This window comes from Lynx canadensis, chromosome E3 (genome assembly GCF_007474595.2).
Source record: "Lynx canadensis isolate LIC74 chromosome E3, mLynCan4.pri.v2, whole genome shotgun sequence".
NCBI lineage: Eukaryota > Metazoa > Chordata > Mammalia > Carnivora > Felidae > Lynx > Lynx canadensis.
This window is the reverse complement of record NC_044318.1, coordinates 32947434-32959704: the sequence shown is the minus strand read 5'-3', so window position 1 is coordinate 32959704 and position 12271 is coordinate 32947434. Positions and strand designations below refer to the sequence as shown.

The following is a 12271-nucleotide window of genomic DNA, read 5'->3' as shown; positions in this document are numbered from 1 at the left end:
TTTTTTCTGTCCACTCATTGTCTCTGTTTTCTGAGTTTTCTTTTTTCTTGTTTATTCTTTTGGTCTTTGTCTTTTGCATTAGAGGCTCTCTGTGCATATTTAATAGTCACACACCAGGAGCTGAACCCCACAGGTGGACAAATCCATCTTCTCATGGGCTTTACTGCAGGAGTTTCCACAGGGCCCAAAGTCACTGCACATCCACCTCTTCTCTCTGGTTGGAGGGGCCTAGCTGGAGGGGTGTGGCCTAGCCAGAGAGGGCGTGGCCTGATGGGTGCATGGCCTGGCTGGGGGCGTGGTAGTGAATTAAAAGGCAAAAGAAACCAGGACCTAGTCAAGACAAGATTTCTCTGCCCCCCCCCCCATAGCAGTTTCCAGCAGAGAGTGAGGTGACCAAAGTCTCACCAGTAGAGGAAGGTCCTTCACACCCTTCAAGGCTCCAATGGGGAGGAGGGAGGCACTAAAAGAATGTGTGACCCAAGGCTGGACTCTTGGGTAGATCAGGGCTGACCGGATATGTAGTAAGATAGAAAGGTGCCAGTCCTTTCTGTGCTGGGCCCAGCCCAGCTCTTGTCACATTGGGGAAACTGAGGCCACTTAGGACCTCTGTGTTCCTGTGGTTCCCTGTGAACACACCTGGCCAGCTCCACCCTCTGTCCCCACAGCATCTGACCCCATTGACCTCCTGGGAGCTTTCTTCTCCTAACTGGGCTTAGGAGTTTTGGCTGGAGTCTAAGGTCTCCAGGGGGATTTTAGGGATCTCTTCCAGCCGGGCCTGCTTGGGTTGGCCTTCTGGTGACATCCACCCTGCACATGCCCGCTGCTTGTGGATCCGTCTCACAGAGGGAGCTGGGTGTCTGGGGACAGGACCACCCGTGTGCCCTGGCTCCCCCTGTCAAAGTCTTATGGCCCAAGCCTCACAGTGGTCTCACTCGGCCTCTAGACTTTTCTGCGGTCGGCGAGGGTCCTCTTGGCCTGGGGAGTCAGCTTCTCTCAGGACCTGGGTCCTGAATTCTGGATACAGAGCCATCACCAGCCGTGCTGACTGAAGGCGAGTGGCAGGTAGATTGGCAGTGGGTGGGCAGAGCCCGGCAGTGACAGCCCAAGGGCAAGGGCACGGGTGGCAGCAGCAAAGAGTCCAGGATCCTGAAGTCCTTAGAGCTGATCCAATACAAACCCCTTTTACAGATGAGAAAACTGAGGTGCGGAGAGGTCACGTAAGGGCTTCTCCAGCCTCACAGTGAGTTTCCACAGTCTTTCCACTGACCACACCAAGGAGTGAGTCCCTCTCATTCTCTCTCTCACATACACACACACACACACACACACACACACACACAGAGACTGGTTTGTTTGGCACATCTACACTTCGGATGCCCACATATTGGCATCAGAGTTCCTGACACACTTTCCTGCATCCTAGACACCGGGAAATATGCGGTGGCCCCGGGCGCTCGTGGGCCTGTGTGTGCTAGGAAGGGGGCTGGGAACGTGGGAACTCTCGGAATCTCAGGAAGTCAAAGTTTTCATCTGAGTGTGGGGCAACCAAGGCCCAGGGCCGGTGGACAGGGCCTGGTCCCCTCACCGAGGCGCTCAGCACCCTCAGTGCCATCTCCACGTTCCCACGGCTCCCGTGAATAGTTAGAAAAGTTGAAACAAACATAATGTAATTGCTTGTCGATGACAGAATGCCAGGGGAACCATAAAACCCACCAGGCCTCAGCGCCTGCCCAGGCAGGTGGCACTGGGAGGCCGAGCTGGCAGCCTCACCCCTGCCCCGCTGGCTGGGCCTCCTGGGCCTCTCTGCGGCTGGGGAACCGGATCCCCTGTGCCCGCTGACGGCCAAGCCGCACCTCACCTGCCAAGCGGGGTGCCCAGTGCCAGAGCAAACTGGGCCCGGGCCCAGCACACTTTCCAGAAATAGGTTCCTGTGAGAGCCTGAGGCTCGCCCCTCCCTCCACAGCCCTTACCCCCTGCAGAGAATCCCCTGTGTTGCCTCAGACCCTGGAAATGCTGTGTTCACGGCCCCTAAACCACTAAAGGCCTCAGGAATGTTCACTGGGCCAGGCTGGCGCTCCCCGGCTTCCGTCAGGCCTCCTGCCCTTCCCACCGGCCCCCAGGGTGGGGTGGGGCCCTCCTGGCCATGGAGGAGGTCCGGGGCTCAGGCAGAAAAGTCACTTCTTCACACTCTCCAGAGTCAGTGCCTGCTGCCCGGGAAGACACGACTGCTGGGGAGGGTTCTCGGGCCTTTGCCCCGAGGGCAGGCCTCCTCCTTCATACACCGCCCCCCCCCCCCCGCCCCCCCCCTCATCAGTATTAACAGGGGCCCCAGGGGGAGGAGGCAATGGTTAGGGAGGTGCGGGGGCGGGTGGGGGGTAAGGCAGGTGGGTGGGGGGTGGGTAGATAGGTGGAATTAGCTTAGCGGGTGGACGGATGGGACCCTCTTTGTTTTGGTCTCTGTCTTTCCATTAAAGCCTTCTTTTAAGGCCCAGGAACCCTGCCTATTTTCAGGAGGGAGGCGTTGAAAGCCCCCAGGGCTTTCACACACTCTCTGTATGTGCAGTTTGGCCCTGCGGACTGGGGGCTTCTGGAGACCGTGCCATTTCACCCGGGGCGTCTGTGGCTTTTCCTCTGAGACCCGTCCCTGTCCCCAGAGAGGACCCCTCACCTCCCCTGCCTGGCCTTCCAGCCAGGACAGCCTTCCAGCCTCCTGGAGGCTCTGACGCCCTCTTCCCACGTGGGCCTGGGCTCCTGGCTGCATTTCATTTACTGGCATCATCCGCCGAGCATTCTCCCCTGCCCTTCTCTTAGCTTTGTGGTTTATACATTTTCCTTGTTTTCTTTCTTTTTAAAATTTACTTATTTATTTTCAGAGAGAGAGAGAGAGTATGAGCAGAGGAGGGGCAGGGAGAGAGGGAGAGAGAGAATCCCAAGCAGGCTCCATGCTGTGAGCGCAGAACCTGACTCCGGGCTCGATCTCAGGCACCGTGAGATCATGACCTGAGCCGAAATCAAGAGTCGGTCGCTTAACCGACTGAGCCACCCAGGCCCCCGTGTACCCTTTTGTTTCTTCACCACCCTTTCCTGGGAGAAACTAGGGGGAAGCATGGTGGGGGGGGGGGGGCCAGCAGAAAACTCCCATGTTTCAGCAGAAAACCTCTCCGTCCCTCACCGGTCCTTCGTGAAGTCCTACCCCCTCCCAGCCACGTCACTGTACATTCTTCTAGTTGTTTGAAAGTTTCACTGTTTATACCTCAGTCTCTAATCTGTTTTAGGTATCAGGGTTACCGACACGGTTTTATTGAGGGGGAAAAAAAGAGTTCTGTTCCTAAAAAATGCTTATAAACCACTGACTGAGCCCAGCCCAGGGGAGCCGGGGAGGGGAAGGAGGGTGAGCAGGGCCTCTCCGAGCCCACATAATTCATCTTGTAAACCGAGCCAGGGCTGGTGAGCACACCGCCAGTGTCAACCCCCCTTGCCCTGAGGCCGGGCACCCTTGGGGAGGACACAGCCCGTACCATGGTCCTGAGACCCCTGGCCGTCCCCCACATGCCTTGCCGAGCAATCACCACTGAACGAGGAACATTAGTGAGGTGACCTGCTTCCAGAGATGACGTTGGGGGCCTCTCCAAGGACAGGGGAGATCAGTGGGGAGCAGGTACAGATGCTGCCAGTGAGCTTCAGGCCTCACCGTGGCCACGGGGCCTCCGACAGCCCCAGCACACCAAGTGGGACCTAATGAGTTACCCTCAAACCTCTTGTGCGTCGGCGTGTCTGTTCATCCTGAATGAGGTTCCAGGAAGGTCAGGCTTTGAACCGAGTGAGAGATTTAGGCATCCCTTGATTTCTGGGGCCATAAAAGCTCTTGAGAACAGCTTTGAACCATCTATTTCCTCTTTAAAGAGCTCGGTTCCTGGGGCAGACAGACATAAATAGGTAATTATAGCCCAGGGAGATGTGTGCCTGGGGGGTTAGCCGTTAGTGGTCTCCTAATTGGCCTTCCGGCTTCCAGCCCCTCCCACGCCCACCCATTGTACACTCTGTTGCCAGAATGAGTTTTTCAAAAATGCAAATCTGACCTTGACTTTGACCCCCTCCCACAGCTGCCCCCGGCCTCAGGACGCTGCCCAGAGCTCCTTCTGCCAGGCCTCCTCCGCTCGGGCCCAGCCTACCGCTCCAGACTGGGGGGGGGGGGGGGGGGGGGGGGGTGGGGGGGAGAGGGTCTGCCAGGTTGCTGCCAGACCCTTCTCTTTTTTTGCCTGTCTGCAGACCTCAGCCCTCTTCCCTCACCTGGCCAGTCATTGTGCAACCCTTAGGCCTCGCTTTAGATGCTGCCGCTTCCAGGAGGTCCTCCCTGACCACCACCGCCCCCACCCCAGATTGGCATCACTGTCCCCCATGACGCCCTTTTGCACATTCTATTCTTACAGCCAGATAAGACAGGCTGCATGGAGGAGGGGGCGCTGAGGATAAGGTCCTGAAGGACGGGTAAGAGTTTGCCAGGCAAACCGATCGGCGAGCTCCCCACCTGCCCAGAGGCTATCCTGGTGGCTGGCTGCTGTCAGCCCAGGGTCTACACTCCATTCTCACCCTTCTCTTTCAGAATGCATGAACTGTACCCGGCTCAGCGACATGAGTGAGAGGCTAACCACGCTGGAGGCCAAGGTCAGACGGCCTGGGGGGCTGGCGGGTGTGTGTGCGAGGGTTGTGGATCAGGTTCCTGCAGGGTGTGACTGGGGAAAGCCCGGCCCTGAGCAGCCTGGTCCCAGGGGTCGGGTGCTGCTGGGGCCTCAGCGGTTCTGGGTGGTCTACTCTGGGCTGCCTCCTGGTGTGGGGGAGGGGAGCAGGGAAAGCAAGAGATCTGGTCCCGGACAGCAGGCTGGTCTGGGTGTGGGCCTCAGTGGCTGGCGGGGCTGGATATCCAGAAGCCGACCCCTCAGTGGGAAAAGGAGGGAGCCCTGTCCCCCCAGAGGCTGCTGCCCCCCGTTCTGGCTCCCCCTCTCCCCGTCTGGCACACGTCTGGGCACAGACAAGCCGATGGGGGAGGAGCTGCCTGGCACCAGCCAGCTCTCGCCCCGCCTACGTCGGGGTGGAGCGGGTCACCCCAGAGGCAGAAGGACTGAATAAAGAATGAGTTAATTTAGGGGCGCCTGGGTGGCTCATTCAGTTAAGTGTCTGACTCTCGATTTCGGCTCGGGTCACGGTCTCCCGGTTCGTGGGATCGAGCCCCACGTCGGGCTCTGCGCTCAGTGTGGAGCCTGCTTGAGATTCTCTCTCTGCCTCTTTCTCTCTGCCTCTCCCCTGCTTGTGCTCTCTGTCTCTCTGTCTCTCTCTCTCAAAGTAAATAAATACATTTTTAAAAAGAAAAAAAGAAAGAAAAGAAGAGGAAAAGGTAATTTATTTGGGAGTAGCCCCAGGCAGCTCTGGGGAAGGGAGGACGTGTGAGGCACAGGTGTGGCAACAGGCGGGTTCCCCGGGTGGACACCGGGGGACCCTGTCCCATCTGGCCCCTCTGAGAGACAGTGCCTGGGACTGAGTCTGCCGGGGGACGAGGCAGCTGGCGGTGTCTACCGTTCCTCCGTGGGAGACGCTTCTGCCGGGCTATCTCCACCGTCACCTCATGTCCCCTGCCTCACCGGCCTGCTGGCATTGTTCCTGTGGCCCGAGAAAGCCCCAGCGGCGAGTCTCGGGTCTCCCACGCCTGCAGGAAGAAGCCATAGCTGGGGACCGCGGGCCGAGTCCCGACTGGGGACGAGCCCCATTCTCCTTTTTGTCCCAGGGTGGCTGCTGGGGGACGAGGCTGCTGTACCCTCACATATCTGAGGAGCCTCCTGGGGCCTGGGGCTGCCGGGGCGGCCCGGCCCAGGAAGGTGGGTCCCGGTGTAGGAGGCGGGTGTGAGGGCGGCCAGGGTGGGGACAGAGCACTGGGGCGGGCCGAGTGTGGCAGGGCCACAGAGCGGGCCCAAAGGTCGGGCCCCTCCCGGAAAAGCCTGCCTGGCAGGTCTTCCCAGCGGACGCACAAACACACGCGAACACACACAGACACACACACAGCCCTCGCATCACCCTCTGGCCCTGCCTCTTGCCCTGAAAGCCTGGCCGTGGGGGCCCCTGCCCGGCGAGACAGGGCTGCGGAGGACCGTCACCCGGAGTCAGACATGAGTGGGACTGTCACCGGCAGCTGGGTGACTCTCCCCGGGCTCCCGGCAGCCCCCTGGACATGGGGGGACTAGGGGACCTTGGACCCTCCTTGGGGTCAGTGGCTCCATGGGGGTGGGGTGGAGGCCATCAGGGAACAGATGTTGTCACGTGGGCCAGGCCGGGGCTGGGGAAGCCCCGGGAGGGTGGGGGTGCTGGGGAAAACCCCGGGGGGAACGTCTGGCCCCCGAGATCTTAAAAAGAGGAGGGGTCCCCAAGCCAGCGGGCCTGACGGACATTTTCCAGCTCCTGAAGCCTCTGAGTGGTTTGGCAGAGTATTGGCCGACAGCCCGCCCTGACCCCAGCCCGGCACCTCGGGGTGTTACAAATCACAGCCCTGGGGGCAGAATGGCACAGGACTGGCCGTCCTCCGCCCAGCTGGCCTTGGCCCTCCTGCCGAGAGCAATTGCTCCCTGTCCTCCCGCCCTGACACATCGCTCGGCCACAGCAGCAGGCCGTGAGGGGGCTCCGAGGTGAGGGTCGTGACCCCTCTGCAGACCCTGGTGTTGGGGGGGTCGGGTCCCTGCCCAGGAATGGCTCTGCCTCACCGGGTCCCTGCCCAGCTCCGGGCCTCCGTCCACTGTCCTGTGAAATGGAAATTGGAGTCGCTTGCCCACCCACCCCCCACCCTCACCGGGTTGTTCTGGGGGAGGGTGTACAGGGGTGAGCTTTGGAGAGGAGAGGGGGACGTGGTCGGCATCTGGGGAGAGCGAAGAGGCAGCTGCCACCGCCCTCCTTCTGGATTCCCAGCTCAGGGATGGGCGATTCGGGTCTCAGTGTCTGTGCGTTATCTGGGTCACCTTCTAGCTGTTTACCTGCCTGCCACATGCCTGAGTGTCCCCTGGGGAAACAGAGCCCCTGAGTGGGCTCAGGTCTGAGGGCCCTGAGAGGTGGCGGCCTGGAGAGGGAGGGGGATGGAAGCTGGCCGCGCTGCCGGGACAGCCCTGCTGAGGCCAGGTGAGCCTGCTGGGCTCAGAGACGACATGGGGCAGGATCGGTGGCCGTGGTCAGGCCAGTGAGAGCCAGGCAGGCGAAGCCCAGATGGGGAGCCAGAAGCCAGACGGCTGGCATAAGAGAGTGGCAACCCAGAGGCCTGGAAACTGTGGCTGCTGCCCCTTCAGACAGGTAGCCTGCTTTGGTGTGTCAGAGGGATGTGCTCAGCTGTAAGTAACAGAAACCCAGCCAGTGGCACGTTATTCTTTAAAGACATTTATTGTTTGTTCAACAAGAAGTCCAGCAGTAGGTGGTCTTGGGATTGGTTTGGTGGCTTAAGAACTCAAGCTCTTCACAGCCTTCCCCTCCACCTCCTTAGCGGATTGGCTTTTGTCCTCATGGTTAGTGCCTCATGGTTACAAAGTGGCTGCTGCAGCTCAAGGCATCGCATCCTCATACCATGTTCAGAGGCAGGATGTAGAGGATAAGGCAGAGCACCCTAACAGGCTCTTCTGTCTCGTCGGCCAGCACCAGGCTGTATGCCTGCCTCCTAGTTGCAAGAGAGTTGGGGAAATAAGTACCTGGCCGATCATGATTCCTCCTCTGGGGCACACCCACAGGTACACAATAGGGGGCTCTCATGTCCAGCACCCATCAGGTCTGCTCCCTCTTCACTCCCTGCAAGTGCCTGAGTTCCCAGAAGGTCCGGACCTAGGAGCTGATCTGGGACTCCTGCCACCCTCTTTTCCTGGTGGGGTGGAAGGCCAGGAGGAAGAAGTCTCCTGACTTCCTTCCTCTCCTCCCCCTCAGTTTAGACTCCACGGGCCGCATGGTGCGGGAGGGAGCCCGAGAGGATTCCCCTGTGTGAGGGTCAGAAGCCTCGGAGTTAGCCAGTCCCCGGTGCAGGAGGGCAGCCTCCCGGCCGATCAACCAGGCCACAATGATGTCATCGGAGCCACTGCCCTCCAAGTCTGGCTGCACTCTGGTTTTCTCGGGTCAGGTCTCCATGCCCACTGCTGCCTGCCCTGGTGAGGTCGTCCGTCCGGGTGGGATCGGGTTCTCCAGGAGGCCGGCCACGGCCAGGCGTGGGAGGTGCCCAACGAAGAAGTGAGGGGGCTTTTTGGGAGGGGGCGAGGCTGCAGGTGGCAGGTCCCCTGGGGGTGGGCCCAGAGCCCTGCTGGCGAAGGGGAACACGTGGGCCTGATCCCAGGAGCCCAGGGAGGGTGCCCTCCCAGGAACCCTGGCTGCCCCCAGCCCCCTGTTGCTCCTGAGGACTCCCTGGAAGTATGTCCGTCTTGAGGTCCCCCAGGGACACTGCAGTTCAGCCCGGCCCCCTGTGTCATCACCTGCACCCCCCAAACCCACCTTCCCCCGGGTCCCTGTCTGACTGGTGGCGATCCCACGGTCCCGGGAGCCAGGCTGGAATCAGGGGACCCACTCCTGCCTTCACCCGTGCTCCTGCCCCTGGGCTCCCCATCACGTGTCACTGACCCCCAACTCCTCCGCTGCCCCAGAGCCCCCAGCCTCGGCCGTGGCTGGTCAGCTTCCCAGCGACACTCAGTGGCTGGGCAGAAACCATCCCACTTCCCTCCCAGGGCCCGGGGCGGGGGGGGAGGGATGGACTTTCACCCCACCCCCGGCCGCTGCGTGATAGTAGCCAGCTGCTCCCCTCGTGGGTGCTTCCATGAGGTTCCTCCAAGGCCCAGGCCGTGGCCAAGCTGTGGACAGGTGGACAGGGCACTGCGTGGGACCCTGGGCCCAGCCTACTTGCCGGGTGACCTTGGGCGAGGCACTTGCAGTCTCTGAACCTTTATTTCCACCTCTCCTGTGATGGGCCGTGGTGACCCTTCCTGCCTCCTGGGGCCTTGGAAGGGCCAGAGGGGGAGGGGCCCGGAGACGTAGCCCTGGGGGTTGCCCACTGGCCCAACACAGATGGAGACCCTGAGACCTGGTGCGGGGTGCCACTCTGTTCCCTAGATCCTCAGAGACTGTCACCCAGGCCCAGGGACACTGCGGGACTGGTGGGAGGGAGTGCTCAGGGGCCCCTTTGTCACCCCCCCTGCCCCCCACCGCACACACACACCAGAACCTCAGCCCAGCCCAGGCCTGGGCGCCGTGAAGGCCGCTCTTGGTCCCCGGGACCCACCAGCAGCAGCAGGAGGAGCTGGGGCCCAGTGTGCTTGACACGGTCAGCGTCCGCTTTGCTGACGGGAAAACTGAGGGCCGCCGCGGTCGCAACACTTGCACAAGCTCACACAGCGGCCGCCTAGTGGGAGAGCCGGATTCAAACCAGCTCGTAAGGCAGCAGGGACTGAGCCCCACCCCCATCGGGAGGCACTTAACCCGTGCAGGGCTCTGGGGACCAAGAGCCAGGAGGGCCCCTGCCCCCCGGCTGGCCTGCCGGCCCTGCTCCCGCCCGTGGCTGTTGATACAAAACGATCGTGCAGGGGTGAGGGGAAGGGCTGGCGGGGGTGGCCCGCCACTGGTGGCCCTCTGAGGGCATGGAGGTGGGGGGGCTCGGGGCAGGAGGGACCCTGCGGTGGTGCCGGGCAGCTGGAGCAAAGCTGGTGAGGCCCAGGAGGAGCAGGGCAGGCCGAGAAGGGCGCCTCTCTGCGTGGGAAGCGTGGGGCCACTGGCGGTTTCGTTTGGGGGGGGCTCCCCAGAGTTCGCTTTGCCCAAAGTCCTCGTCTCCTACCATGTAGGAGGCCCCAGGAGGGGATGGGGGCAGGTGGAGAGCCTGGGACCATAGACCCAGGGCTGGAGCCAGGGCTGGGCAGGCCAAGGGGCACGGGGCGGGAGGTGGGGCGGGGTGGGGCGGGGTGGCGGGTTGGGGAGGCCAGGTGCCCCGGCCCTGGCCCTGCCCGACGTGGGGAGCAGCGGTTGGGGAATCCGTCAGGATGCGGGGTTTGGCTCCCAAGGCTGGAGGCAGCAAGAGACACCAGGCTTCCTCTCCTGCAGGCAGATCTGGGAGCAGAGACTCGGGGGCCCGCGGTGGACTCTGTGGGACAGGCCTGGGACCCCTCTCTGGGGGTGGGCCTGCTCTGGGTCTCAGCACCCGCCCTGCCGCTCGCTCAGATCCCTGGTGCGCAGCGCCCCCCGCTGAGCCTTTTGGAGACAGCAGGGACTCGCTGGGGCCTCTGAGGCCTGGCTCCCAGTTCACTTGAATTAGGGAGACGGTGTCGCTGCCCGGGCCCTGGTCTTCGCAGTGTTTGACCCCCACCTCCCTCAAGGGGAGAGAACCGGGCAGCTTTCCACGCTGCCTTTTGTTCTAGAGCCCCTACTAAAAATCGTGCCCCAAGCCAGGACCATTTATATTCTTTTTTGTTGTTGTCGTCATGTTTATTTATTTTTGAGAGAGAGAGAGACAGAGCGTGAGCAGGCCAGGGGCAGAGAGAGAGGGAGACACAGAATCCGAAGCCAGGCTCCAGGCTCCGAGCTGTCAGCCCAGAGCCCAACGCGGGGCTCGAACCCACGAACCGTGAGATCATGACCTGAGCCGAAGTCGGACGCTTAACCGGCTGAGCCGCCCAGGCGCCCCTATATTCTTTTCTTTCTCATTCTTTTTCTTTTTTTCTTCTCTAGTTTCCTCCCTCCTTCCCTCCCTCCCTCCCTCCACAACAGACCTCCATCCGTTGTCTGTGCCCTAAGCCAGGCCGTGTGAGGGACCAGTGCCCTGGGAGGAGCCAGGGAAGGGGGGGGGGGCGACCACTGGTCTCTCACCACGGTGACGGCCGCTCCAGAAGCAAGGCGCAGGGAGTCTGAAGGGGTCCCAGTGGCAACCTGCTTGAGCCCCGGGTCCAGGCTCTGGAAATGGGAAGGGGAGGAGGGCAGGGGTGGGAGAATATTCCAGAAGGGGAGCAGCAGTCCCACGAGGGGCGTGCTGTCTCCGGGGACACATATCTCGTACACGCGTGTCTCGGGCCTGACGGGGGGTCCTGACCTCTGCCCTTGTCCCCAGGTTCTCCTGCTGCAGGCGGCAGAGCAGCCCGCAGGCCCGGGCAATGACCTGCCGGCCCCCCAGAGCACCCCACCACCCTGGAACGAGGACTTCCTCCCTGACGCCATCCCCCTCGCCCACCCAGGGCCCCGAAGGAGAAGGCCCACGGGCCCCGCCGGTGAGTGAGGCCTGCGGCCAAAGCGGCCTGAGCACGGCCTCCCAGGGCCTCTACCACGAGGTCACACAGTAGGCCCTTTGGATCCAGCACGCTCCCTTGCTCTTTCGACACAGCGAGCGAACTTTTCAAAAGCCGGTGGGGGGTGGGGGGGGGAGGGGTTCACACGAAAAACAGGATTTCCAGCTTCTCTTAGAAAAATGGAAGATCTTGGGGTGCCTGGGTGGCGCAGTCGGTTAAGCGTCCGACTTCAGCCAGGTGACGATCTCGCGGTCCGTGAGTTCGAGCCCCGCGTCGGGCTCTGGGCTGATGGCTCGGAGCCTGGAGCCTGTTTCCGATTCTGTGTCTCCCTCTCTCTCTGCCCCTCCCCCGTTCATGCTCTGTCTCTCTCTGTCCCAAAAATAAATAAACGTTGAAAAAAAAAAGAAAAAGAAAAAGAAAAATGGAAGATCTGGCCGTGGGGGTTTCAGTCCCTCCTGGAAACAGTTGGCTGCAGCCAGGTCACAGCTGCCTCCGCAGACCCCATGCGAACTGAAGTCCCCATCCTTCCTTGTCGCCGTTGTTCAGTTTGGTACATGTCCTCATGACCTGCCCGCTGCCTCTTTGTACCTGTGCTCAGCCCCGCAGCCCAGCCCCGGCCTTCTGGAGTTTACCGCCTCCCCCCACCTTCTGGGGCGGGGAGGGGCTCCCGGAACTCTCTGGCCGGGGTGTCGGGGGACATCTGCCACCGTGTTGTTTGCTCCTTCCCTCCTGTGTTTAAAAATTATTTTTAACATTTATGTTTGAGAGACAGCACAAGTGGGGGAGGGGCAGAGAGCGAGGGAGACGCAGAAGCCCAAGCAGGCTCCGGGCTGTCAGCACAGAGCCCGACACGGGGCTCGAACCCACAGACCGAGATCATGGCCTGAGCCGAGGTCTGACACTGAACCGACTGAGCCACCCAGGCGCCCCTCCTGCCGTGTTTTAAAGTCAGGAGTAACTGTTTTTTCTCTCTGCAGCTTGTATCCACTGGGCTCGGCCCTGGGGGT

At 61.5% G+C, this 12271-nt stretch overlaps 1 protein-coding gene across 2 annotated transcripts in view; it reads left to right on the top strand.

Moving 5' to 3' along the window:
* Positions 1-12271, top strand: part of COL26A1 (collagen type XXVI alpha 1 chain) — a 165443-nt gene that overhangs the window by 140356 nt on the left and 12816 nt on the right. For both annotated transcript variants that reach the window (XM_030301503.1, XM_030301502.1), the window contains exons 4-5: positions 4604-4665; positions 11090-11246. In XM_030301503.1, coding sequence (XP_030157363.1) covers positions 4604-4665; positions 11090-11246 — 219 coding nt within the window. The remainder of the gene's footprint in view (positions 1-4603; positions 4666-11089; positions 11247-12271) is intronic.